Raw genomic sequence first — 25,550 nt, 5'->3', positions numbered from 1 at the left:
AATAAAAAACATAGTTATTTGGTTTATTACCTCCAGAATGTTAAACTACAGGAGACACATTTGAAACACAATTTTGGGTCACACATTTCCATTCTGAAAGGACACCTTAATTCAGGGAGAAAGATGTGAAGGAAGAAGAGAAAGAAGAGTGTTGTTTCCTCATAAAGTAATAAAATAAGCAAAATTATTTCTTTCTCTTCACAAAGGGCCCCTCACACCAAGTACACAGCTTACATCTTTTCCCCTGCAATATTGCTCATCTCTGGTGTTTTATCATTACATTCCCTTCACATACCGCTCTTCACTTTTAGATTAATCTGCCAAAATGAGATGCTAAGGATTTGCATACAGATTTGACTACACAAAAATAGATCTGGAATTAATAACAGTCTCTATATGTTTTAATTTCTTCTAGACTGGAGTACCCTTGCCTCCAGCAGTATTCTTGGCTTTGAAAGTCATCAAGCTGATTTGTCTGCTCTTAGGTTATGATGCCACATGCTGCTACACTGTCCCCTGCAATCAAAGTGCTCGCAGAGATAGATTCCATGCCTTCCCCTAACAAGTATATTTTATAGATTGGCAGTTTTGATCTCCCCTCCCCAGGGGGATAATCTGCATCTTAACAGGTTTCTATAGATACATCTGTCATTAAATATGCCATCTTATATCTGCATCAATTTTCAAACTCTAGTTCCTTCTAACTTTGAAGTGCTATAGCAAAAGTTTAAAATTTTCTGCCAAAATTCAGACTTAACAAGTTTGCAATGTCCTCTTGAACTATTTTTTTTTTAATACTACAGACAGCTGGGAAGGGGCAAAAGAGCAGCAATATGTCTCTTAAAAATAAGAAAAGAAGGGGGAAAGGAGTTTAAATGGTACTAAAAATAATACATACTTTCTCAGAAAAGAAATGGGGTGGTTCTGAGAGAATTTCTTACACTTCTCTGTTGTGTTTTCTATGAGGAAAGGATAGGATAGAGAGCCATCATAATGAGAGAAAGTAGTTAAAAATACAAACTCTGCTATTAAATTTGATGCCAAGCAATAACAGCTAATGTGGTAGTAACCCAACAGTTAGAGAAAGAGAAAAAAAATGTCTGTCTGGTTAAATGACAGAAAATTTACAGTTTGGTCAGCATTTGCTGTTTTTGTGAACAGAGTGATGATTACACCACTTCACATGAGCAGCTTGCTTTGAGGATTCCATTTCCTGGGAGGCAAGGAGTACCCTCAGGACAAGACTTTCTTGCTCTTACAGACAGGAGCACACCATCATGGAAAGGCCATCATGCAACCCATGGGCTCACAATGTTTTTACACTGCCACAATAACTATCTCTCACTCGCTTGTAGGCTGTAAGTGTTGCTTTTTAAGCCTTTCAAGACCTGTAAATTCCCAACTCATGCAACAGTGCCCCTCTACATGAAGAAATTGCTCAAGGATTCCAAAACGCACCTCGTCCATCCCTTTCCCACACTTGATAAACAGTTTGAATTATTACATCCTCCCAAACACTCCGAGAAACACCTTCAAGACACACTTCTAAAAAGAGAAGGGCAGGAGGCAGTAGATTCCACATTTTCCTCAATGACAAAATATAAGCCATACTTATAACGTGGCCTAGCAAGCCCCCATATGACTTGAGAAACCTGATCCAATCCAAATTCCCAGGAAGTATCACAACTCCCCACAGTCCCCAAGCGTGAGGCTGCGTGCAGAAATCTGAGTTCACTGGGAGACGTGTCAAACAACACGCTGGCAAAGAGCTCCCACGTGTGCTCCTCGCAGCAAATCCAGGGAATATATAGAAACCCACCACATGTACCCTAAGGTGCTCTGGTATTTTAAACCAGAAATCTCTCCTCTCTCAGGTGTCTGTGTGTTAAAGACAAGATAATCCTTCCTCAACATGCAAAGCAAACCTGCTGCCTCTTACTGCAGCCAGCCCAGGTGCAGTGAGGACAGCTGAGCTGGAGCACATTCCCCCAAGGTAAGGAGTCCCCTGGAAGAGGCCAACAGCAGCACTGCTTAGTGCTCCTTGACTCCAGATGCAATTGAGCCACAAACAAGAGGGGGCACAAGCCTCAGCTTTGTTTAAATCATTAAAGCTGGATGTTTACATTCAGTCTAAGGTGAATCAATGGCATCAAAAAAATAATGTCCTATCACTGAAAGGTGTGGGATCATTCATTCAAATACAGTAAAAATGAAGTCTGTATATATATGGAACATATAAAGACTAAGACTGGGCCACTAAGGAATTTTTATGCACTTGTTAACCTCCCATTCCCAGTAAATCCTGTGCCAGCCACATTGTAAAACTTGATTTGGATGGATTCTCCTGTAAACTCCTATTATTCCAGATGTATTTTTCATAAAATAATTTTATAGACTTTTCCTGAGAAAAAATTCTTTACTTCACGACAGCATACTGATAGTAAGGTCATACTTTTCATCCCAAAAACCTCGCAAACTCAGAATAATTCTTCAAGATATGTTATCACCACCATTTCCTTGGTCAAAATCTCCACGATTAAGGAAAAAAACCAACAGTTTAAAAACCAAAAGAATGAACCTTGAATTTTGAAAAAAAACCAAACCTATATGAAGTACAAAGCAACTGTAGAAGGATGGTTTGTTTACCTCCTTCCCCCAGGCTGAGTTTCTATGTGCATGTCAAGATGTTATTTTAGCTGACACACTTAAGGTCAGACAACTTGGGCCTCTGCAAAACACCAGTGTAACACTTAGTTTTAAACAAGACTTTTCATGTGCTAATCTCTGGAGCACCTCAGGCAAGGGGAAGTGTCATTAGCCCAAGATGCAGGTGCAGGAATGACCCAGAGCTGGAATGCCTGGCAGAGGTTCCCTGTCCCTCGATGTCCACAGGGGCACTAGACCTATACAGGTGGAGGAAGGTTAACATGGATAAAAAAGGAGGTCTCCAGATTTGCATGTGCACTCCACAGAGGATGCTGGGAAATGGGCAGAGTTCAAGTCCTGGCTCTTATGGAAAATATCTCCTCGCTTTTATAGATAGTGATTGTTAGTCACGTTGAACTACCAAGTGTTTAGTGTACTCAGTTTTTCTTTCACTGAAATACTTCACTTTACAAGCATTGTGGCATGCAATTCGTTTGTGAAATTGGTCATGGCACCAGATGTTAACTGGGGCCTGGAAGAATCACCTTTCTATAAAATTTCCAAACCATCTGCCCAGTGCAATGTCAGTACAGAGAACTTATTTGTTGTGGTTTAACCCCAGTCAGAAACTCAGCCTCACACAGCCAGTCATTTGCTCCCCCAGAATGGGATGGGGAGACAATTGGAAAAGTAAAACTGAGAAAATTTGTGGGTTGGGATAGAGTTTAACAGGTAAAGCAAAAGCCATGCACACAAGTGAAGCAAAACATGGAATTAATTAACTGCTTCCTACGAGCAGGCAGGTGTTCAGCCATCTCCAGGAGAGCAGGGATCCATCAAGCGTCAAACATCAGCCCTATGAACACTCCCCATTTCTTCCTTCTTCCCCCAGCTTTATATGCTGAGCATGACACCACATGATCTGGAATATCCCTTCGGTCAGCAGGGGTCAGCTGTCCTGGCTGTGTCCCCTCTCAAATCCTTGCCCATCCTTAATCTCCTCACCGGTGGGGTGGGGTGAGAAGTAAAAAACACCTTCACTCTGTAGAAGCACTGCTCAGCAATAGCAAAAACATTCCTGTGTTATGGGGACTGTTTCCAGCACAAATCCAAAACATTGCCCAGACTAGCTGCTATGAGGAACATTAACTCTATCCCAGTCAAAACCAGCATGTTATTTTAAGAACTTCTCATGTTTTGTTTTTCTTTAAATAAGAAAATAAAATGAGGACTGTGGGGGAAAAACAATAAATAATGACATAAATATGAAAATATGGAGCTTGAAAAACTCAAGGGCTGAACCCATGTGTGCTGAGCAGAGGGACCGACTAGTTCCAGTATGCAAAAGGCTCCTTCTTTTAATCTGCTTCTGTCAGGTTAAAAACCCTAAAGAGCTCTTGGCAGCTTAGGAGTCCCTCTGTCACCTGAACACCAGCCACCCACCTGCTACTGCCAGTGTGTAAACTCATACAGTGGCTTGTTTTGTCCATTTTCTTTTCCTGCTGCCTTTGCCATAATTTTATTAGCTATTAGTTTTGAATCCTTGTCATATTTGTCCCAAAGGAGAATGAAAGCAAAGCTGAAAATGAATCTCAATAATAACAGAAATCCCTTAAGTCTAGTTAGCTTTTGATCAGCAAAGCCTTTAAGAGGGCACAGGGCTGTAGCAGAGGCACTGAGTGAGTAAATGGTCAGTGTGCAGATCAAGCTTTGACGATGCTCTCCACAAATAGAAGAGCTAGAAACTTTTATTATCACTCTAATTTATTCCCTCACTAAAAAATTGGGCACACTTCCACGGTTCCCTTGCCAGCTGGTAGCAGCAGACTGACTTTGAGAGCTCTTTGCTGATGACCTGTATTTCCCAGAAAAAGCAGCAGGGATACAGCTTAGAAACATTTCTAACTCAGACTAATTTTTTAATTACTTAATTTTAGGCCACATACTTCAAAATTAGGTTCCCTCCTGCATTACTAATTACTTTTATGCTAACATCTTATATTCAAAGATGAACAGTGGATTTTCCAGCAGTGACTATGATAAAATAAAACATCTCTCTGTTCTATTCCCCTGCCCCTGAATGTACATGTACCCCAAGCTACATTCTGGTCCTGGCAATTAATTAATAATAGAAAGCTAGCTATAGTTATTACATCTCCATCCACTTTTCTTTTTAAATTAACTCTATTCAATACACAACCAGGTTTCAGTGTGAGAGGACAAAATTCAGATCAATATCTACTGAAGCGTAGCACAGTAAGTGAGCTCTCATACTTCATACATAACCTGTCATAACTGAGCAACTCAAAACTTTATAAGCATTTTCTCAGAACCTATCAAAATGAAAAGCTATGTCTACCGTATTCCACTGTTGGCAGCATTTTCAAATATAAATGGAACCATACTGATAAAATATATTTTGTTGTTTTGCCTAGTTTTAAAGAATTCATCCAGTAGGCTTCCACTTACCTCTTCCACTGATTCTACAGCTCTATTAGAGGCATATCCCTGAACACAGTATCACACTGCATCATTTTCTAAACAAAAGTGGAATTTAAAACACACAGGCATGCATGCATTTCACCTACATAACTAAGCACATGAATTAATCCTCAGGATAATTTCCCCTTTCCTAGCAAATCTGGAAAGATCGAATTTAATCTTCAACCAGCCAGAGATTAAGATAAAAAATATTACTTTTTTCATTTACTGGAGGAAAGACTGCACTGATGGATTTCACATTCAATGATTTCATGTGAGAATGAGTAACACCATTTTTTAAAAGGTCCTATTCTTCACAAATACTGACAAATGTAAACCAGAAAAAAAGAAAAAATAAACCAGCTATCAAGACACAGCAGTAGTAACATGCATGTATTTGGAGTGCCCACTGCAGACACACATCCCTCTCTGCTAATAAAATAGGAAAAGTAGTGAATAAACATGATAATGCTCTAAACACATCAAGCTGGTAGCCTAACGCAGAAATCCTGCTCCTGTATTCTGCCTGGGTCTCACCTCAGGATTCACACAGCACGAACTCTACAAGACTCCCTAAATGATGGTCACTAAAGAAAATGACCCAAAGTACCTGCCAGGGATCCTGGTGGTTTGCTGTGTCCTGTCCTGCTTTTAATTCCAAAGTCATCATTCATGACTTTAGTGCATATGTATTAAAAGAAATACCTGCTAATTCCCCTGCCAATGCTTGGGAATCCATTCCCATGAGACACTTAATCCATAGGGACAGAAAGGTACATCTGCTAGCCTAAACGACACTTTGGGAAGCACAGCGCAGGCCTAAGAAGCTAACTTAATCTTCCATTCATATTCCATCCTTTCACCACAGGCATTCCAGACCATATTATAATCCCCAGAGGGTATCTATGGTGAAGATGCCAATCACTGAACATTTACCTCAAGGGCTGGCCCCATTTACTCATTAGCTTCCTTAATAAATATTATAACTATATAACCTTCTGTGGCACACTTCTTAGTAAAAGGGGAATATTTTTCTGTCAAATCTTCTGTAGACAGCTTTAGATGTATTCCAAAATAACTAATACCCACTACAAGGACTGAGGTAACTAAATCCTCCCACACCCAACAATGAAACATAACAACTAAAGACTTGGTTGCAAATGACACGTTCTTTTAGGATTATAGGGTCTATACATTCATCTATCTGTGCTGTAAAGCCATGGTTACATCCAGACAGCCTTGTGCACTTACTATGGACAGAGCCATGGATGATTTCTAAAAATCGTCATCTCAGCATGTTTCAATATTCTGAAGAGCAAGTGGGAGCAAATCATACATTTGCCTTCAAGCCCTGGAACAACACAAGCTAACAAGCACTTAATTTTCCATTTCATCATCAGGAATAAGTGAATCATAGAATATTCTGGGTTGGAAGGGACCCACAAGGATCATCAAAGTCCAACTCCAGGCCCTGCACATGCTCAGGAACCACACCATATGCCTGAAAGCATTATCCAAACTCTGCCCAAACTTTGTCAGAGTGATGTTATGATCACCTCCCTGGGGAGCCTGTCCCAGTGCCCAATCAACCTGGGTGAAGAACCTTTCCCTGTTATCCAACCTAAACCTCTCCTGACACAACTTCAGGCCATTCCCTCGGGTCCTGTGACTGTTAAAAGTACCAGATCATATTACAGAAACAATGTCCTTTATAGTTTGTTTTTAGGAAGCACACAGAATTTATCATGGGAAATTTGTCCAGAGGTGCATTATCATTCCAGTTCACTGTGATTTATGAATGGCAGCTGGAGATAGCACACATGATATCAGCAGCTCTGAAATACCGAGTGTAATGTATAAGATACATTACGCTCCTATACTTCTAATGAGGCTTCAGTTCTTTGTCCTCTCCACAGAGAAAAGTTATCATGACATATAAACCAAAGATTTATTACTTTAGTTCAAGACAGTATTTTGGTATTTTGTTAGTACCTCAAACTCTGTGAAACGTTTTCTACCTGATATCCAAAGAAGACCATCCACCACATATCCCGCGTGGCAGGAGAGCGACCGATCAAAGGACTGTACAAAGGTCCACTTGTTCTTCTTGGGGCAGTAGCGTTCGACCGTGGGCAGCACTTGGCGCAATTCGTTCCTGCCCCCTACGGCATAGAGGTACTCGTCCACGGCTCCCAGCACAAAGTGCTCCCGGCAGTTCTTCATCGGAGCGATCTCCGCCCAGGAGTTGGTGCGAGGGTCGTATCGACAGACAGTCCTCACGGCACACGTGCGCCCTGTGGAGTGCTCCACCTCTCCACCAGCCACAAAAAGGAAGTCTCCCATGACAGCAACGCAGTGGTGGCTCCTCCCCACAGGCATGGGCGCCAGCTCGCTCCAGTTAGCGATCCCTGCGATGTGGACGTTCTCCTGGTCCACCGGGTTGAAGTATCGCAATTCCTTCACTTTACAGACTTCTCGTTTTTTCCCACCAATGATATAAAGAGTGTCTGACTGGAAGCGAGGCTTTGTCCTTGCAGTTTGCCAAACGGGCTGTGCATAGACGCTCTGGTGGTAAGCCAAGGCCTCGTTAATGAGCGCGGTTGCAGTTTCACTGGCTTGGACAAGAGGATGAGTGAGAGCTACAGTGTGCAGTGTATCCACATCCATAAGGCCAAAGCGGACGTACTGGAGAAGCTCATCCAGATACTGGTAGCGGCAGTTGTGTTCCAACCACCTCACAGCCAGCTAAAAGCGGGGGGAAGGAAGGGAAAAACAAGGCGCACGTTATTTGCACACAATTCTGTCAAAATATGCTCTTTTGAAATTTGCTTGCATTCCAAAAAGCAGATATATATACTTGCCTCAGTCGTGGTATCTATGCATCTAAAAAGCAGCTGTGAAAGCCTGTTAGTCCACATAAAAAGATACAGTGTATATACAAAAGCATTGTACTGCACCAGCTCCCCTAAACAATTTCCACAGCATTATCAGCTGCTATGCAATACTCCCGTTGTGCAATCTGTTAGTGCTGCTGGAGACCATACTATCCCTGAGTCAAGCTGCTGGAAAAATAGTATTAACACAGGGGCTATGGGATCACTGGACACTAGAAAGAAGACTCATGTCAGAAGACTACAAAGAAAAGCCTTTTCTGCCCTCCCTATTTCATCCTATTTATGACAAAATATTGAAGAAATCTAACACATTACCTACTGAATCCTTCAATATGTTTTTTCTTCTTCATTTATTTTATCTATAAAGTGGAGAAAGGTGTAAGGGGGACAAAAAAATTAAGTCAGAGAAGACAGAAGCACAGAAGAGGCCCTGCTAGTTTGGGGCAGACAGCAACAATTCAGCAATTGCAGTTAGTATCAACATTCAAAATTAAACATAGCATTCAAATCACATAAAGCTTATTGAATCCAACTGGTCCTAAAAAGAGGTTAGGAATAGCCTAAACCATTTCAGGAATTGCTGTGCAAGTTTTTTTTGAAAACATCCAGTAATGAAGATACCAAAACTTCCTCAGGAAAACAATTCCCATACTCTGATATCCTTCCAGACAGATTTTCCTCTTACATACACACATACACAGAAGCTTTAAACCCTTAAACTCATCACTCCATTTTTCACCTTTGGGTTCATATTCCAGACCAACCCTTGAAAATTATTCATCCATACAGGATGACAAGTATTTTGTTACCTTTTTTTTCTTCTCCACCTCAGATGCATTTTAATATTGGTGTGAGTTTCCTCTTCAGTGAACAAAGAAAGTATTTCAATGCATCTTAGGTCATATTTTCAAAATCTCTGCTGCTTGGTTTGCAGTTCTCTGTTACTGAAATCTTTAATGTTTGCTGTTGAAAACTGGACACAAACTTCCTCTTAAGGCTGTAGTAGTAATGAATAGGTTGGAAGAATCCCTTTGAATGTAACAATCTATGCCATTCTTGCCTGTACATCATCACATAAGACTGTCAGTACACTGTGATGTTGATGATCCATATTTAAGCTTATGACTGAGTACCTTTTTTTTTGTGGTTGGTTGGTTGGTTTGTTTGTTTAGGGGTTTGTTTGTTTAGGGGTTTTTTCTGCAGAAATTCCACAGAGTGTCATGCTTTCTCTGCCACTACCCAACTCTCTACTATGACTTTAGGTCACTGCTCCAGTCAAAATCATTCTCAATCCAAATTATATTTTCAAAAGTGCTAGAAAACCATTTCACCTTCAGACTTTCTGGAAACATAAATCCCTTATTATTCTTTCGTACAAGTTATTATCAAAGACATTGACTAGTTCTAGATAAGAACTAACTCTGCTTGATACTTTAACAGAACTCATGGAGTGGGCATTTCTAACAAGCTGAGCGATAAAAAAAATTTTAGCTAAATCTTATGGCCCTGTACTGTTTGTGGGAATGTCATATAAAAAAGCTGAAAATAAAGGCTGCTCTTATTCGTAGCTTTCATATATGATGTAATAAATTTATTACTGTTTTTGTATTCTGTCAGAGAGGGAACATGAAAAACCAAAACCACCTTTTTGCTAAGATTAATTTGAAACACTTTTTCCTCACTGTGAACCCCTGTGAAACAAATAATCAATGAAGGGCATCAAAAATGCAGCAGCAGTACAGTCAGTTAAATGCTGTATTGAGTTTCAAATACATGCATTAGCTATATGTATTTTGATTTGCTAGTAAAAAAGACAATAATTAAATGTATTTGAAAATGGTTTTGGATTTGAAATCATTGAGCTTTATAGTCAGGTGTTCTAAATCCACCAAACCCACGTGTCAGGTGTCTCCTACTGAGTTGTATCAGGCAACTTCCGTGTCTTTAGCCATGTGAATGATTCCTGAAAGGCGCATAGTGCTCATCATTCAGTCACTTGAAATTGAGGAGAAATTCAGGCTATCTTCAGCACACATCAACTAAATGATATGTGGGTTACTATATTGAGATAGAAGAATTTACAAAAGCTGAGTTCTTATCTGTCAGCCCTTGCATCCAACCGACTTTTGGAACTATAAGTTCATGGCTTTGCTCACATCTAAAATAGAATCACAGAGGTATCACTTGGGCTGCAATGACAGACATTACAGACTCTGTAAAAGACAGGTACTAATGTAAACCAGGACTTGGTAACCATAAGCCTTTTAGAGGAAGTTTAATATTAATGACTTATTAATATCTTAGGACTTCATCCATCTGCTTTTGTTTTATTGTCCTGCCTTTGGTCCCCCAATAAATACTGTATAAACACACAAGCAACACCACATACTAACTAACACCACATACATAACTTCAAAGAAATGGTACCTGCATTCATTTCTGGATATGGGATGTGTCATCATCTGCACAGAAGGCATGGACATCTCTATTACAATACATTTTCTCTGCTGTAGGAAGTTTGGCATATGCAACTTGGTTCATACTGTTATGTCTCTACTGAGAAGAATCCTGGAATTGTAAAAAACTGTTCCACTGAAATGAAATGCTTAACTCTTCCCTAAACCACTCCAGCAATGGTTGCAAAGTGATCCAAAGATTCTGTTTGCACTCATATGAGATGTACAATCTTTTCTGAGTGTTGAACCTTCTCTATCCATTTCACACTATTTTATCCCCACTCATCTGTCCTGCATCATTTCTTATGAAAACCTTTGAACCTTTCCAAATTAAGCTTATTGCAGCCTGCTTGTGATTCTCTACGTGTTGCACCCCAAGGTATCTTTGGAAGGGCTACTTCCCCCTTTCCCCTCTGACAAGCAGCTGCAGCAGCAGTGGGGAGGGCAACGTGAATCCCAGGCTGTCTCTCGTGCAGGGTGCTACTGGCTCTTACCAGACTCCATGTCTGAGGTCAGCTTGCTGTGGAAGACTTCATTTTATTGTATAAGTTTAGAAAGCAGGGCTAAGAACTCTGCCCACCACCCGGAATGCTCTGTAAAATGCTCTGTAGGCATTTTACAGAACACAGAGAAGCTTCACTGAGTCTTAGGGAAGCAACAGAGGTCTGTGAATCACAAGGTGTTTAGAAGCTCCTGTCCAAATCAACTCATGCTACTGTTTAAACACAATCTAACTACAGTGCCCTGTGTGACCCACACCTAATCTGTGACGCTCCAAGGCAGAAAAAAGGCCTTAAGAGATAAATGCTATATTGTTTTTATCACCTTGTCTTGCTATTTGTGGCAATTACAGTTTTAAAATTCATTTTGGGCCACTACTTAAAAATAAGTGCTAGGAATTTAACCTACAAATGTAGGTATCTATATCTATATTTAGAGAATACAGGCCAAACTCCTAAATTGTGACACAAGGCTATGGAACAGGTCACCTGGTTTCAGGAACACTCACCAACTGAGCCTTAGACTTCTACACTGGTTTTGCAGAACACTGTTATCATGTTCTCTAGCAGAACATGATGTCTCATGCTATGGAGAAAACTGGGTGTGGGTGAAGGATCTAGCAGCTATTGGAGGGCTGAAAAAGTTCAAAAGAAAGAAAACTCAATTCCCAAACACATCTTTCACTTGCAGCAGAAGTAGTCGCTGGTGGACTGTAACACAGTTCTAACTTTCCTTCAGTGCAAAGGAGGCAAACGTAACTCTCAACATATGGCAGACACAAACTTTCATGTACGAGACCAGCACACATCTGTATATTTATCAACACAATTTCTAACACCTTTACTCAGGTTTTGTTTAATCAAGACCCCAAAACCTGGTGCCTACATAAAAACTCCAGAATTCACCCCATCTATACACTGATTATTGTGCCTATGTTTTTGCCTCTCTGGCAGTAACAATTAACAACTATAATCAGCACTGGCAAAATAAACTCAAAGCCATTACAGGCTTTATGATGCTGCAAGAAAAGACATCCTTTAAGGCTTCTCTAAGGAAATACCAATAGCACTTGAAATTGCAACTGTGCTTAAAATGCTAACAAGCAAGCAAGCAGAAAAAAAAAGACAATCGACAATTTTGAGGTTTAAAATATTTGTATCAGTGCTAAATAATTTACAGAAATAAGGAAAGACTCCTACTCCCATATAGGCAAATTCTGTTTAAACTGCTAGAAGCTTCTTTTCTATTAATTTTAATGTATGAGTGAGTAAAGGAAGCTACAGCCTAGTGCCTATATCAACTTTAATAAATAATATATTTTGCCATATTCATCTTCTAAACTAAGTAAATGACAAAAGTAGACCCTCAGAAGGGCAGGATTTTCAAACCAGATTAATTCTCTTATTCTAATGCCCTAACCCAAAGGATTTTTCTTCTCCAAGGTTACATTATGTGATTTAGCAATGAAGTGCATTCTCAAAACAGCAGAAAAGAGATGGAAGAATATGTTGTGGCACAGCTGGAGCACACATCAAAGTACATCTGCATGTTGGATAGAGAGTTCATTGTTTTTCCAACACCTGCTGCTGTTTCCAGCACAGTGCTTGAACAGTCCAAGTCACACAGGCCTGCAGCACAGTCCTTCCCTCTCTGCTGTTAATGGTGAACACACCACATACATCCTACAGCCAGAGAGGCCACAGAGGCACAGGAGGTTAAAGCTGAACAAGGAATTTCTCTCCTGTTGAAGATAGCCCTGCAAGAAGTAGCTGCCTGGTCCTCCAGCTATCCCAGGGAGCTGGAGAGCCCATCATGCCTGTGCCTTGCCTGCTCAGCATCCCCTGCAGTCCCTCTCAAGCCACTCTGCTGGGAAAGGTGCCAGACCTGCACTTGACACCACACCAAGTCCTCTAATCAGAAAAGCCAAGCCACTTCATGGGTGCAAAAAGCCTGACATACTCGTATTTCTTAGACTCAGGTTCACTTAGAAACTAATCTAAGTCACAAAGCCAACGTCAGGGAAAGTTTCTGTTGACAGAGTTCCAAGAAAGAAAAAACTTACCTAAACCTGGCCTCTGTGAGGGGTCACAGGAACTCTATTATAAAGTCATCTTGGCCTGCTCTTTAGTTGATGTATTCATGTTGTAACCCAATGGATTGCACATATGCTACTTTATATCATCCAAGGTGTCTAGCAAATGAGATGAAGTAAAAAAGCGACAGCAGTGGAAAAAACGAGGCAATTGGAGTGTTGGGTTTTTTGTGTTTTGGTTGTTTTAGCAACAACAAATAGAAGGAAACAAGTTTTTTTTTAAAACAATTCACACTGTCTCATTAAATAAAATGGAAATCCTAATTATAATAACCTAGTGAACGTTCTCGTTTTACGAGAAAACAAAATTTTAAATATGGAAACAAAAGTGGAAAGATGCATCTTCCTGGACTGAGATCAGATATGTGCAAGTGATTCAATTTGTGTGTGACAATCTGATAATGATATTAAATCAGGGGAAGAGAAAGAACTATAAATCTCACCTGAACAGTTCTTCTGCTCCTTAACAGAAGCAAAAGTCTTTGGCCAGAAAAAAAAGAAATCAAATTAATATCTTTGTATCCTTAGCATATTGGACAGTGTTATAGACCTGATTCTATTGATTTTTGAAGCCAAGAAGACTCATGAAAGCAAAACAGTTACTGCAGTAATCACCTTAAAGAACCACCAAGTGAATTTCAGAAAGCAAAACTTGGACTTTACTAGTTGGGTGTTTGAAACACTAGGAATATATATTTTGGCTGTAAACTTGCACATAATTTTGCCTTTTGTTAGATTTTATCTAACTCAGCAAATCTGAGGTGTTCCAGACCGGGACCTCCTGTCTCAAAACCACATTTCAGTTGGCATTGTCAGCAACATCCTGACTCTTAAAATTTCAAGTACAGGAGCAGAATCTATGAACAAACCAGGACATTTACCAAAGGTCTGAACAAAGTCCATTGAGGGCTATGGAGAAACTTTCACCTAATCAAAAATGAACAAGGGTTTCCAAAGGGCCTGAATTTGGATCTCTAAAGGGTCTTTGTCATCCTCTGTCTCTAGAGGCTACAAAGGACAAAATCAAGGGGGTTTAGGATACTCATTGAAGCTTTTTAAGCAGGATGAACTAAATTTGTCTGTATTATCCATTTAGGAAGAAAAATGTAAAATGTAACATAAAATGTAACAACAAAACACACGCACACAATTTTTCAAAGCCATGAGTTACACATGAATATTTTTAGAAGTTAGTAACCATGCAGGCACAGCCTCCAGACTCCTGCAATTTTATCAGTCAGGTACTATCTTACACAGCTGTGGACAGCAGGAAAAATAAGTGTCTTGAGCCTAGATGTAAGACAGCCTTAAAGACAGAAATCTTTTGCTTCTTTTTATTTTGAATTTAAAATGTGCATAAAAATAAGACTCTAATGAGCTGCATGTGGAACAATCAAAATTATGAGGTATTTGCATTTCTTTTGCACCTTGAGCCAAACAACTACAAAATCATGCATATGATTCTCTCAATCTGAACACAGTAAATATTAATAATCTATGAATCAGCAATGAAATACCTTTTGCCCTGAACCCTGAAGAGAGACTTTCTAACGCAAAAAGTTGCAATGCAGTGACTGAGACCACATTTACAAGGCACTGAACTAAGCCATATGCATGCAGCCTGTGCAAATAAAGCTGTGCCATCCCCCAGCCTCTTAACACAGAGACATTTTTAAATTACCTGTTTGTCAGTTTTACAAATGTGTGTCTACGTAAGCAGCTCCCTGTGTGGCGCTGCGTTAGCAAGCAGGCGTGCTTCCATTTGCACATTTGGATTCTACAATCAGAATTAAAACATTTGCTCTGTTCAGGGTGAGCTGATAAACAGGGATTTTAAATTTTACCTTTTTTTTTTTTTCATGTGAAAAATGAAAGAAAAACGTTCCTCTAGATGTATTATGCCTTTGGGCTCCGTGTGAGGGAAGCGAAAAAAGACAGAGAAAGCTACTGTGAAGGTCACAGAGTGAAAGAACTTCCTCAGGGCACAGAATAAATTAAATCCCAAGGAAAAAATAAAATGTGATTTCCAGAGTGTGAGGCACAAACTCAAAATGACAATGATTGACAGCCAAACTATATCCGTGCAATATCGAAGACTGCACGTTCTCATTTACCTCAGTGTAGCCAGCAAGCGCCCATTAAACATCCGTCTGATGCCCAAATTAACCTTCTTGGCAAACTGAAAGAGGCACAAACTATCATAATCAACCTTTCATTATCACAGCAGCCTCTAGTTAAAGGGTCAGAATAATTGTGCCATCAGAGCCCTGATTGTTTTCAATCAACAGACGACTGGAGTGACAGCTCAGTGATGGAGTAGTTTGATGAAACCGCACCAGGCCTAATCAGAGCAGATGAAAGGAAGGCATGATTGGTGCAAATGAACAGTCGTGCCTCTCTTTTTCATTTACAATCTGAAATTACTCTTGAATTTATGGGGTTTTTTCTCCCTTATGAGTACCTCTGAAAGAATGTTTGACTTATTATGGGTTCTGACAGTGCAGAGTTATAAAACACAGGTAGGGTTTTCAGCCCAGGCTTTAAGTGGGTATTCAGCATAATTTTAACAAATTCACTCTTGAAAAGCACAAAATGACTAAAGACTTCCAATGACCTAACCTTTCAGTGCTGTTTGATTAGCAGAACAATTTATCACAGTTCACATTCTTCATGATAAGAGAAGATTTTAAAAAAATGGGAAGGGATCATTTTCAAATGTTTTCTCTTAGCCAATATATTTATTGTATTATTGCTCTCCTGTTTTCTCTCTCTCTCTCACACACACACAAAAGAAAAATATAAATTAAAGAACACTGCATTAATAACCCTTTTCCTCTTTGAATGAATAATAGAATCGAAGCAAGGGTTTGTTTGCAGATGAAAGTAGAGACCAATTATCATGCCACTGACAGCATCAATATTTAGTTTTCTGGTGGGTTGGGTTGTTCATTCGCACATTTTAAAGGATGGGAAATTAATCAATCCCACTAGGTGTTTCTTACCTTACTTACCAGCACTGATTCAGTGTCTCATAAGTGAACAGGGAGGAAAAAAAAAAAAAGGAGGAAAAAATATAGGGTCTGCTTACAGAAAATTTGAAAAGAATGAAAGATTCAAGTGTCCTGCACCTCCTCTGCTGGGTTCACTTCCTCTCCCAGACTCACCCTGCTCCACCCATAAAGCTTCCCCTTCTCACAAGGCTGCTGCAAGGAAGGTGAGATAAATAAAAATAATCTAATTGAATTGTACCTCTGAAAGAAGCAAGTATTTCAAGTAGTGAGTGATAAATCTTTGTTCGGTGGTCTTGGTCATCATCAGATGTTTTCTAGTTTGTCAAGTATCATAAAATTCATACCAATGTTCATGTCAGCATACCAAAAACACAAAACAAACAGCCCAGAAGCAAAGATTATGATTTGTCTGAAAGATGAGTGGATAGAAAAGTTTGATCCGAACACTTTTAAGAAATTTAATGTCCTGTATATCTTCTCACATTACAAAAGGGAAGTTTTACTTCTTAAAAGTTTGGGACTGTAGGCACAACATTCACCTAAGTGGAAGTGCCCTCAGCAAAAGAAGCTGTGAGAAGGCTTGCACATCCTTACTGACACACAGGGTGCTATTTACAATTATTGAAGTCTATACTTTTCCAAGTATACAGACACTGGTTATGAAATATATACATTGAACTCTTGGGAATAAACCCAAAACATTCCTCAGAAACCAGTGAAGAAGGGAACTAAGAGTTTGGAAAGCTGCCAACACGTGTTTTGTTGGATGCAGCAGAAAGAAGACTCCAAAGCAAACATTTCTCTACATAAAGAGAGGTGTGTCAGACTCACATTTCCCCACCACAGGGGACCACTGCACACAATCTAAGATCCTGTCATCTGCTATTTGCCCCCAACTCCACACTATTGCTAGAACTCTGCTTCAGCAGTGGCACTGGCATTGTGTACATGGGTGCCCCTGAAGTCTGCTCCCAAACTGAAGACTGAGATCACAGCTGGCAGGAAAGAAAAAATATACATCCTTCCAGACCCAGATATTATCACTGTGATGCAGTCAGACTCTCAGCTTCACAAATGGACAGGGCTTGGAGGACTGAGGGATTGGTTTAGGCAATAAAGAGGGAAGCCAAATATAAATGAATTGACTTCAGGAAATACACAGCCCCAAAGGAAGATTAAAGTACACCAAGGTTCATTATCTCTGGAGAGTGAAAGCACTTGTTAGAGTATGTCCTCCTGACCTCTGATCAGGCTCTGCAGAAGCTGCAGTGGATTTGTCCAGAGTACTACACAGGGAACTGCTGGCCTAAATAAGAAATGCTCTATCTCTTGGCTGGTTTGCTGGTTTGGGATTTATGTGATGTCATGGTGACAACCTGCAACTTTCAGAACATGAGCCCTGCAGTCTGTGAGCCACTTTGCAAGAGGCAGAAATTTGATTTTGATCTTTCACCTGAAAAACACTGCAGCAAGCAGAGTTATTGGTCAAAGTCTCTAGCACCAAAAATTATGCATTTCATGATATCATGCTGTAATTAAAGCAGAGACAGATAATGCAGGTGTATTAAAAACACACATTTATAAAACATTCACAGCATTAAAGGAAATCACAATGTATTAAAAATACTCCTCCATTTTTCTCAAGTGCTAATAATAACCTCTGATAATATCTATCTCCTTAAAGCATTTAACCAGTAAAGCATCCATCACCAATTGCTGCTGGACAGAAATGTTGTCCTGCACAGTGTTTCAATAGGTGAAGGAGGATAACACAACATACACATCTTTGGCAGATTTCTTACTCAAAATCAAACAGCTTCAGGTGTAACAACTTTAACACCTGTATTTCTGTCTCAGAAATTTTTAATAATTGCTTCTGCCCAGCATCCTTGTGAGAAAGAGAGGAATTGTTTATCCAAAGACAAACTCTCCACCAACCCAGCACAGTCCCTTGCATTGTCAGTTCAGTGCTTTACTGCAAGCTTCCTTCACCCCTAGTGCTACATAATTATAGTGGCCTTCTCAAAAGGGACATTGTTTCACAAAAAAGGTTTGAGAGAAAGACAATGCTAGTTTCATCTTTTTATGTATGTGTTTCCTATGAAACACAAAAAAAATTGCCAGTTTTGTTATAAAAGTAAATAATAGAATTTATGCATTCAAAATTGTATTCACTTCTTTTGCACACTTTCTCCTTTTCTTATACTTACTGGTCATGAGAGTAAGAAGTTTACCTAGAAGACACTGATTAAATTCAATAAAGATATTCCATCCTTTTAGACTTACAATAAAATAACTATGATAGCAAATCAGCTTTACAAAAGGCTAGCTGAACTACATTAATATATAACATTATATATGGTAAGTAATCCTATTAAAGCAATGAGTTGCTATAATAGAAAAACTGTTTTCATCTACTGGAGTTCAAAGTGAAGTAAGGTACAGACAGAAGGTAAACAGCTGTTGTAAATTATCACAGCTCATGAAAGCTTGCCATTTTACACCTTCTGGGGAATCTGAACTTCAAAATTATACAGAACGTTCCTTCCAAGTATCTAGGAGCAAATTATAGGTAAAATCTAGGCTTCCCCAGGAGAAGTTTACATTTCAACCACTATCTCAAAATGGGAACTAAGAGAAAAATCAGGTGTCTTAATCAAAATCTGTCCCCTCAGTCTGTCCAACTGAGTCTCTTTATTCCACAACCAAAAATCCAGTGGAAATTTTGGTGCTCATGCCACAGAACAAAGTCTGGTGATATGCAGGTATCTGAAAGTGGGGACAAAACAATTCCCAAAGTATCATCTGCCAAAAATACTTGAGATATTTTTGCAGCTGAAAAGCGCAAGGCAATACAGGCAATGAACACTGCATCCTTTCTTAACCTTGGAGCAGCAAAACTGTCCTACAGTGTGCTTCAAGAGAAGTCTACCCTTGTGTGATCAGGTCCTCAAACCACAGAGGAGTTTCCTCCACAGTCACCTGGCACTTCTCTACCAAGGCTAATTTACAAATGTGTACATTTGTAAATTCTCACACCCAACTGGTTCTTCCACTGAGATAGAAGGGGCAAACAAGGCCCTGTGCAATCCTTCTCAGTGACACTCCACATGTACAAGCTTGTGTTTAAAAGCTGTATGAGCTTGTGTGCAGCTCCTATTGCAACAGAGTTCACAGCTACCCCACCACTCACAGCCACTCTGTTTTCTGTACACTGCAATGGCTGTCACACCTGGGAGTCTACACACATAAAATAAATCAGCTGGGAATGATCACAGTGGAAAGGCTCTGCTTACTCTTGTAATCAAGGCAAATTTTGTTTTAAACAAGATCATCAAAAAGGAGTGCAGAGAGTGACAATGCAAAGCCAACAAAACCAGAGCAAAGCAAAGTAATAAAACCAAATCCAAAATACGGCATCCAGAGACTCAATCTTGCTTTTTCCAGACTCAACTTTTTCCTTTGAAACAAGTCCAGCCACAGAGAGTTAGAAATGACAAGGAAATCAATCTTGTCACCATAAACATGTTGCATCTAGGTAAAACCTTACAAAGGGAAGGCCTGGTAAAACCATGGCTTAGGCCTGTTACTTTGGCTAAGCAGAAAAGGGAAGGTGACTCAGCTGAATTAGAGGTAGAAAAACAAGTTCTGTAACCATTGTGAGTTCACATCGTGGTGTATGGTGGTTGGTTGAATTCTGTTTGTTATGATTTAAAACTATGTAGCTGATAAAGGCCAAAGTGCTTAAAAAGGCCAGTTTTTTGCAATGAAGCAGCTCTCCTATGCACTGCCTGGGGACTCTGCATCACTCTGCATTGTGACATCAACATTCCTCAAATGTAGCTTCATAAATCCATAAAACCTGCCTCTCTTTAATAAATGGATAAAATGGCAAGAAGCTCGAGGTAAAAACTTCTTGCTGTACCTTTTCAAATGCATCAAAAAATGCTCAAGTTTGGATCCTCCATCATTTGTTGTGATGGTAGAACCAACATTGCTAGGTGCTTTATATCTGGTAAGTTTTCTGAAGCTGTAAAGAACAGAAGTTTATCTATCTCTTCATAAACACAGCTGTTTAACTAGGGATCTTAACTGTGATTTGATTTCAGTTTAAGGAGATTAGGGTTTATGATAGGATTTATCTTTTCTGAAACAGGGAAAGGACAGAGAACATGGGAGGTGGAAAAGGATCTACCTCCAGCAGCCATCATTTCAAAATCTGGAATTGCTCATTTTTATTTTTAAAGAAAACACTCAGGTTGACATCAAATGTATTGGAACTTTACATAGCCACATTAGCACTAAAACAAGTTGCTGGCACATAATTAATAAGTGGAAAAGACAATTTTTACAATCTGATACACACTATTTTTATTGCTATTCCTCTCTTGCTATTTTCCCCTCTGAAATATATTTTAGAAGTGTAGCAGCTCACTCCAGAGACAAGAATCTACAAGCTTTCATCAGTAAAAAATTGTTAGAAAATGAAATAGGCACAAAATTGAAAAAATTCTATAAAAATGCAATTCAGCTCTGTGAAAATTAGTCTAAATGGTTCTTGAATGTAAAAGGATTCCTATTCCTTTCTTCCCTATTGTTAGGCTATAATTTTCTAGGGATTTAATAGGCAAATCCAACAAATCACAAAAAATGTATAATTTTCTATAATAATCTTTACAACAGATATACAGGACTTGTATGTCATCAATATCCTTGGTCATGCACAAAAATGTACTTCAAAGTACATGCTCTACTTAGCTGGTTTATAAATATGCATGTGTTTAACACACTGTGTTACTGCAAAACCTCTGATGTCAAATTTTCCAACCAAAATCACAGAAAAGTTTGGGTTGGAAGGGACCTTAAAGATCACCTAGTTCTAACCCCCTGTCATGGGCAGTGTACACTAGATCAGGATGCTCAAAGCTCCATCCAACCTCACCTGGAACACTGCCAGGGATGGGGCATCCACAACTCCTCTGCCAGTGCCTCATCCTCCTCACAATAAGAATTTCTTCTGTATCTCTGATCCAAACCCTACCCTGATCCAAACCCTATCCTTTTTCAGTTTAAAGGCCATTTCCCCTTGTCCTATCACCACATGTCCTTCAAAAATGTCCCTCTCCATCTTTCTTGTCTGCCCTCTTAGATACTGAAAAGTTGCTATAAAGTCTTCCTGAGGCCTTCTCCAAGCTGAACAACCGCCACTCTCTCAGTCAGTTTTATTGACTTTGATTTAATCCCCACATGATGGATTTCAGCTTAAACTGACTGCTTAAACAAATGAGTCTTGCATTAATTTTTCAAAATCAACTAATTGTTCTAAGAAAGCCATTTCTTTCAAAAAGTGACTTAAACATTTTGAACCACATTTGTTGTTGTATTTGAGATCCCAAAAGTATCTAATGAATTGGGAATGTCAGAGCTTCCCCACTACAAGATTAAAACAAACAAGAATTTATTATATAAACCCACTAAATAATACCTGCATCAAACTATAACACCTGTAACTACTATAAGACAAACCTTGTAAAATTACAACCTATAGTTTCACTCAAACATTAAAATGTGCTCCACCCTAAAGAAGCACTTTGAAAGCTCTTCAGCACAGATCTTCACTTCAGAGACTGTGATCTTTCAATCTGTCATTACTATCCCACATAGGCCTTTAGCTTGGAAGCCACTTCACAGGAAATCTTCTTAAGATCTTTTTGACAAGTGTATTTGTCATAATTTCTTCCATTTCTCCCTGGCATGAGGGAGTCCAAAGTGATCAAAGGAGTAAAAGGAACCCTTTGTCACAAGGCAAGGAAATCCCCAGCTCTGCAGCTCATCTGCACATCTGGAAGTTGCCAAGGGTGTCCCACAGCTGGAGTAAGAAAGGCTGTGCAGGAGTGACACTGCTTTTCCATCTCCTTGCCTCCTCACCTTCCTGGAGCCACCGGTGTCCTGATCCTGGGGCAGGAGCAGTAGCACAGGGCACCAGCTACTGCGATCTCAGCAGCTGTGCTGAACCAACACACCTGCTGCAGGTCTAGACACACAAGTGAGACTTCACCACATCTAACTGGGCACACTTTGGGCCTTTAGCTGGAATCTCATTCTGGGGTTATCTTAACATATTGATGACCATGTACATGGGTTCAGGAAACATGGAATTCAATTTTCTTCCACCATCTTCTTTGGCTTTGTGGTTACAAAGTAATGCTTCTATCAGCTCCCAAAGGAAAATTTGTTGAAATACAGAACTGGGAATTCTCAGAAGAGATTCTAATTTCCTATCATTTTCCACAAGCTTAAACTCACTGGAAACAGTGTTAAACAGCTTTACTAAGATTTTGAAAGAGTAAAGATTACTAACATTTATATCTCTGAATGGAAGACATTAACTAAGATAGTAACAACAGATTGCCATATTTGATCATCCATGGTATCTGTGGATTTTAGACTTTATGTTATTTTCTTCAACTTAAAAATTGATGTATATTTTCAAGCATACCTGGCTTTCAAAACAGCTTCAGCAACTTTTTTTTTATGTAACCATATATATGTGTATGTTTATACAATTATACTGCAGATAATATCCAACAGATCTGAGCCACAAAGAGTGCAACAGTCAATACAAATCCCCCCACAGCAGACAAATTCAAACATAGAATGCAGTAACACAGAAGAAGTCTTGCTGTGTGGACACCTTGGTGTCTTTTTCTAAATCAAAACGCACATCCACTGCTTAGCTGAAGAACTGACCTAAATCCAAGAGCTGTGAGCACAGCAGCCTTCCTAAATACTGGTGTGATGCTCTGTGCACTTCTGAAGGTAATCTGGGATAAATAAATTGAGGCAACATTACTGTAGGACAGCAAGACCAAAGTAATGCTCTCCAGTAATTCTCCAATGCTCACGACAACAGCAGCAAAATAATCAAGTTTTCTGACATGTATCAAAAAGAACATTAGAAGAACACACAGTTGCTCCTAGCATAGCTTTAATACCGGAAATCACTTTCTGTATTGTTATACTTGATAAATAACAGTAAATATATTAGCTAGCATTCAAAAAACAGGAAACTTTTTAAAGTTCAGAACAAAAGCATATATAAAGTTCACAAGATATTACTGTAAAGGACAAATTAAGAGCCCATTTGAATTAAACCAAAGTAGACAAAGGGGAAGGGTGTTTCATAAAATAAGGGAACAGTGCCAGCAGGGACAGCATTCATTTTCCCTATAAGCCAAAGTGCCATCACTGTTACAAATGATACAGAAATTATATCAGGAAAATAGTGTGTGACTTGAGCACACCAGCTGAACAGTGTGAGTTCCTGCTGCCTACATCCACTGTTTGACCCTCTGTATTGTGCATGAACCCTGGCCACTCTGCAGTTCCAGTGGACACCAACCTCCTGCACACCTTGGGCCACAACTACCAGCCTGGCCTACCTATAATGGATGTCCTGCCAATTCTGCACATTCCTTATAAAAATTAATCCCTCCCAGTCTGGAGAGATTGTGAGAAATACACCATTGCACAGAGTCAATTCAGGTGAGATACCTATGTTTATGAGGATTAGACTAAGGAAAAGGAAACCTGCAGCCTATCAGAGGTTATGTTTCCATACTAATTTTATTTGAGGGTAACTGTGTGATTTTGCTTGCTCAGTGTGTCATGACACACATAGCACAACCATCAAAGATGTAGTACACTGGATACTGGTATTCACAGGCTCTCTCTGGCACTTTTATGTAGACTTTCACAAAAAGGGTACAAAAGAGGAGGTAAAAGCACAGCAAAATACACATGGGTAATATGTTAATTTTCTCATTTAGCCTCACCTATTCACCTCAGCCTTGGTATGCATCAAGCCCCTTTTCTCTCTTCTATGCCCTTCTTGATGAGAGGCTGACAGCCACATTCTAGAGGTAGTTTTCTGCTTAGGGTAAATACTCACTAGGAACAGGCATTAGAATAGACATTATTTCACTTATTGCCCAAGAGAGCACTTAAGCTTATTTCTTGAATAGTGAAAGGCTAATATACTGCTTAAACACAACATTGATTACTGAGATGCTTTCCTTCACATATATTTTATGTTGTTACTTGTTTGGCAGTAAAACTTAAGTTCACATTTAGCAAGGCACTTAGGCCACATTTCATTAAAATATATATATATACACCCCTGAGAAAAATGACTTCTGCTCTCTCCATAGGAAAAATTGCTCTGCAATACCAAAAGATTGACAGAAGAAAAAATGAAGTACTGATCTGAAGGAATGGCAAGCTTGTACCAGAATATGACAATCCACTTTAGACACTGCTGTTCTGCACAGGTAAATGTGTGCACCGTTGGAGATGCATGGATGTCTTTGGATCTGTCATCAGCACAGAACTGTTCCATCATGGCAGGCTGCCACAATGTGTACACCACAAAATTTCCTACAGCATTGAACTGTGGGATTTCTGCAGAAGAAAAATTTTGGCCCTTCACAAATGCCATCAGGAAATCCAAAATTCAAGTGTAAAAAAATCCAAAATTCAAGCTCAACTGTAAGAAAAGGCTCTTGAAAATAGGGCATAGAAGAGGATAAACAGAACTGTAATAAGAAAACTGGATTTGTACACTTATTATTTTTATAAAAGATACACTACAAGCTCATACTGACCTATAACACTGCAGTCTTCTTGTCCTTCATTTTTCTATTTATCCAAGCAAAGAATACTTCTCCAATACAGAGACTAAACACTGTTTTTGCACATCCACAGGGATAAAAGGAATAACTAGCATTACACTTTGACACATGGAACATATTACTTCATGAACACAAGTTCAGAAGTTCACACAAGGAATTTAACAGGGCTAGAATGTCTTAGGAATGCCTTGGAAAAGGCACAACACATTTGCATGCATCCTAACTGAATAAACCACTCAAGCAGTTTTATCTACCAGCTTTTCCTAGATTGCATGCTTATCAGTTGATTACCAAGTAACCAAGCTGCTTAGCAAAAGGGAAAAAAAAAAAAAAAAAAAGAAAAAAGAAGCCAAAGAAAGCCAAGGGAAAACTTCTAACCTTGCTTCTGAAGAAGTATTGACAAACACTAAAACAGACCTGCTTTTATTGTTAGCTGCTTAAAAATAATATGTATCCTTTAACAACTACTTAAACAGAAGCCAGGATGGAAGAAACTAATCTATACTGATCTCACTTAGGATTTTTATCCAAATATGATTTAGGAGTCCACCTTGGATTGAGTGCAGTATTTAATACAGAACCATTTGACCAATCTACTGCAGGAAGACAGAATAATCCAGTAAATATTTCTCTCTCTAAGCATTAGTAGGATATTTGAAATATGAATATTTAAGCCTCATGACACTGACGTTTCTAATAACAAATATAAGGCATAATTATATCTAAAGCTAAAATTAGTTTTTTACTTAAATCTTTGTCTTGCTTTCTACTTGCTAAGG

The 25,550-nt window shown here is 39.2% G+C and overlaps 1 protein-coding gene across 2 annotated transcripts in view; it reads right to left on the bottom strand.

Moving 5' to 3' along the window:
• The window catches only part of KLHL32 (kelch like family member 32), a 122,378-nt gene that overhangs the window by 10,159 nt on the left and 86,669 nt on the right, over positions 1-25,550 (bottom strand). For both annotated transcript variants that reach the window (XM_066547511.1, XM_066547512.1), the window contains exon 7: positions 7,146-7,872. In XM_066547511.1, coding sequence (XP_066403608.1) covers positions 7,146-7,872 — 727 coding nt within the window. The remainder of the gene's footprint in view (positions 1-7,145; positions 7,873-25,550) is intronic.

The sequence above is a fragment of the Molothrus aeneus genome, chromosome 3, assembly GCF_037042795.1.
Source record: "Molothrus aeneus isolate 106 chromosome 3, BPBGC_Maene_1.0, whole genome shotgun sequence".
Classification (NCBI taxonomy): Eukaryota; Metazoa; Chordata; class Aves; order Passeriformes; family Icteridae; genus Molothrus; species Molothrus aeneus.
This window is presented reverse-complemented; position numbering and strand designations above follow the sequence as displayed.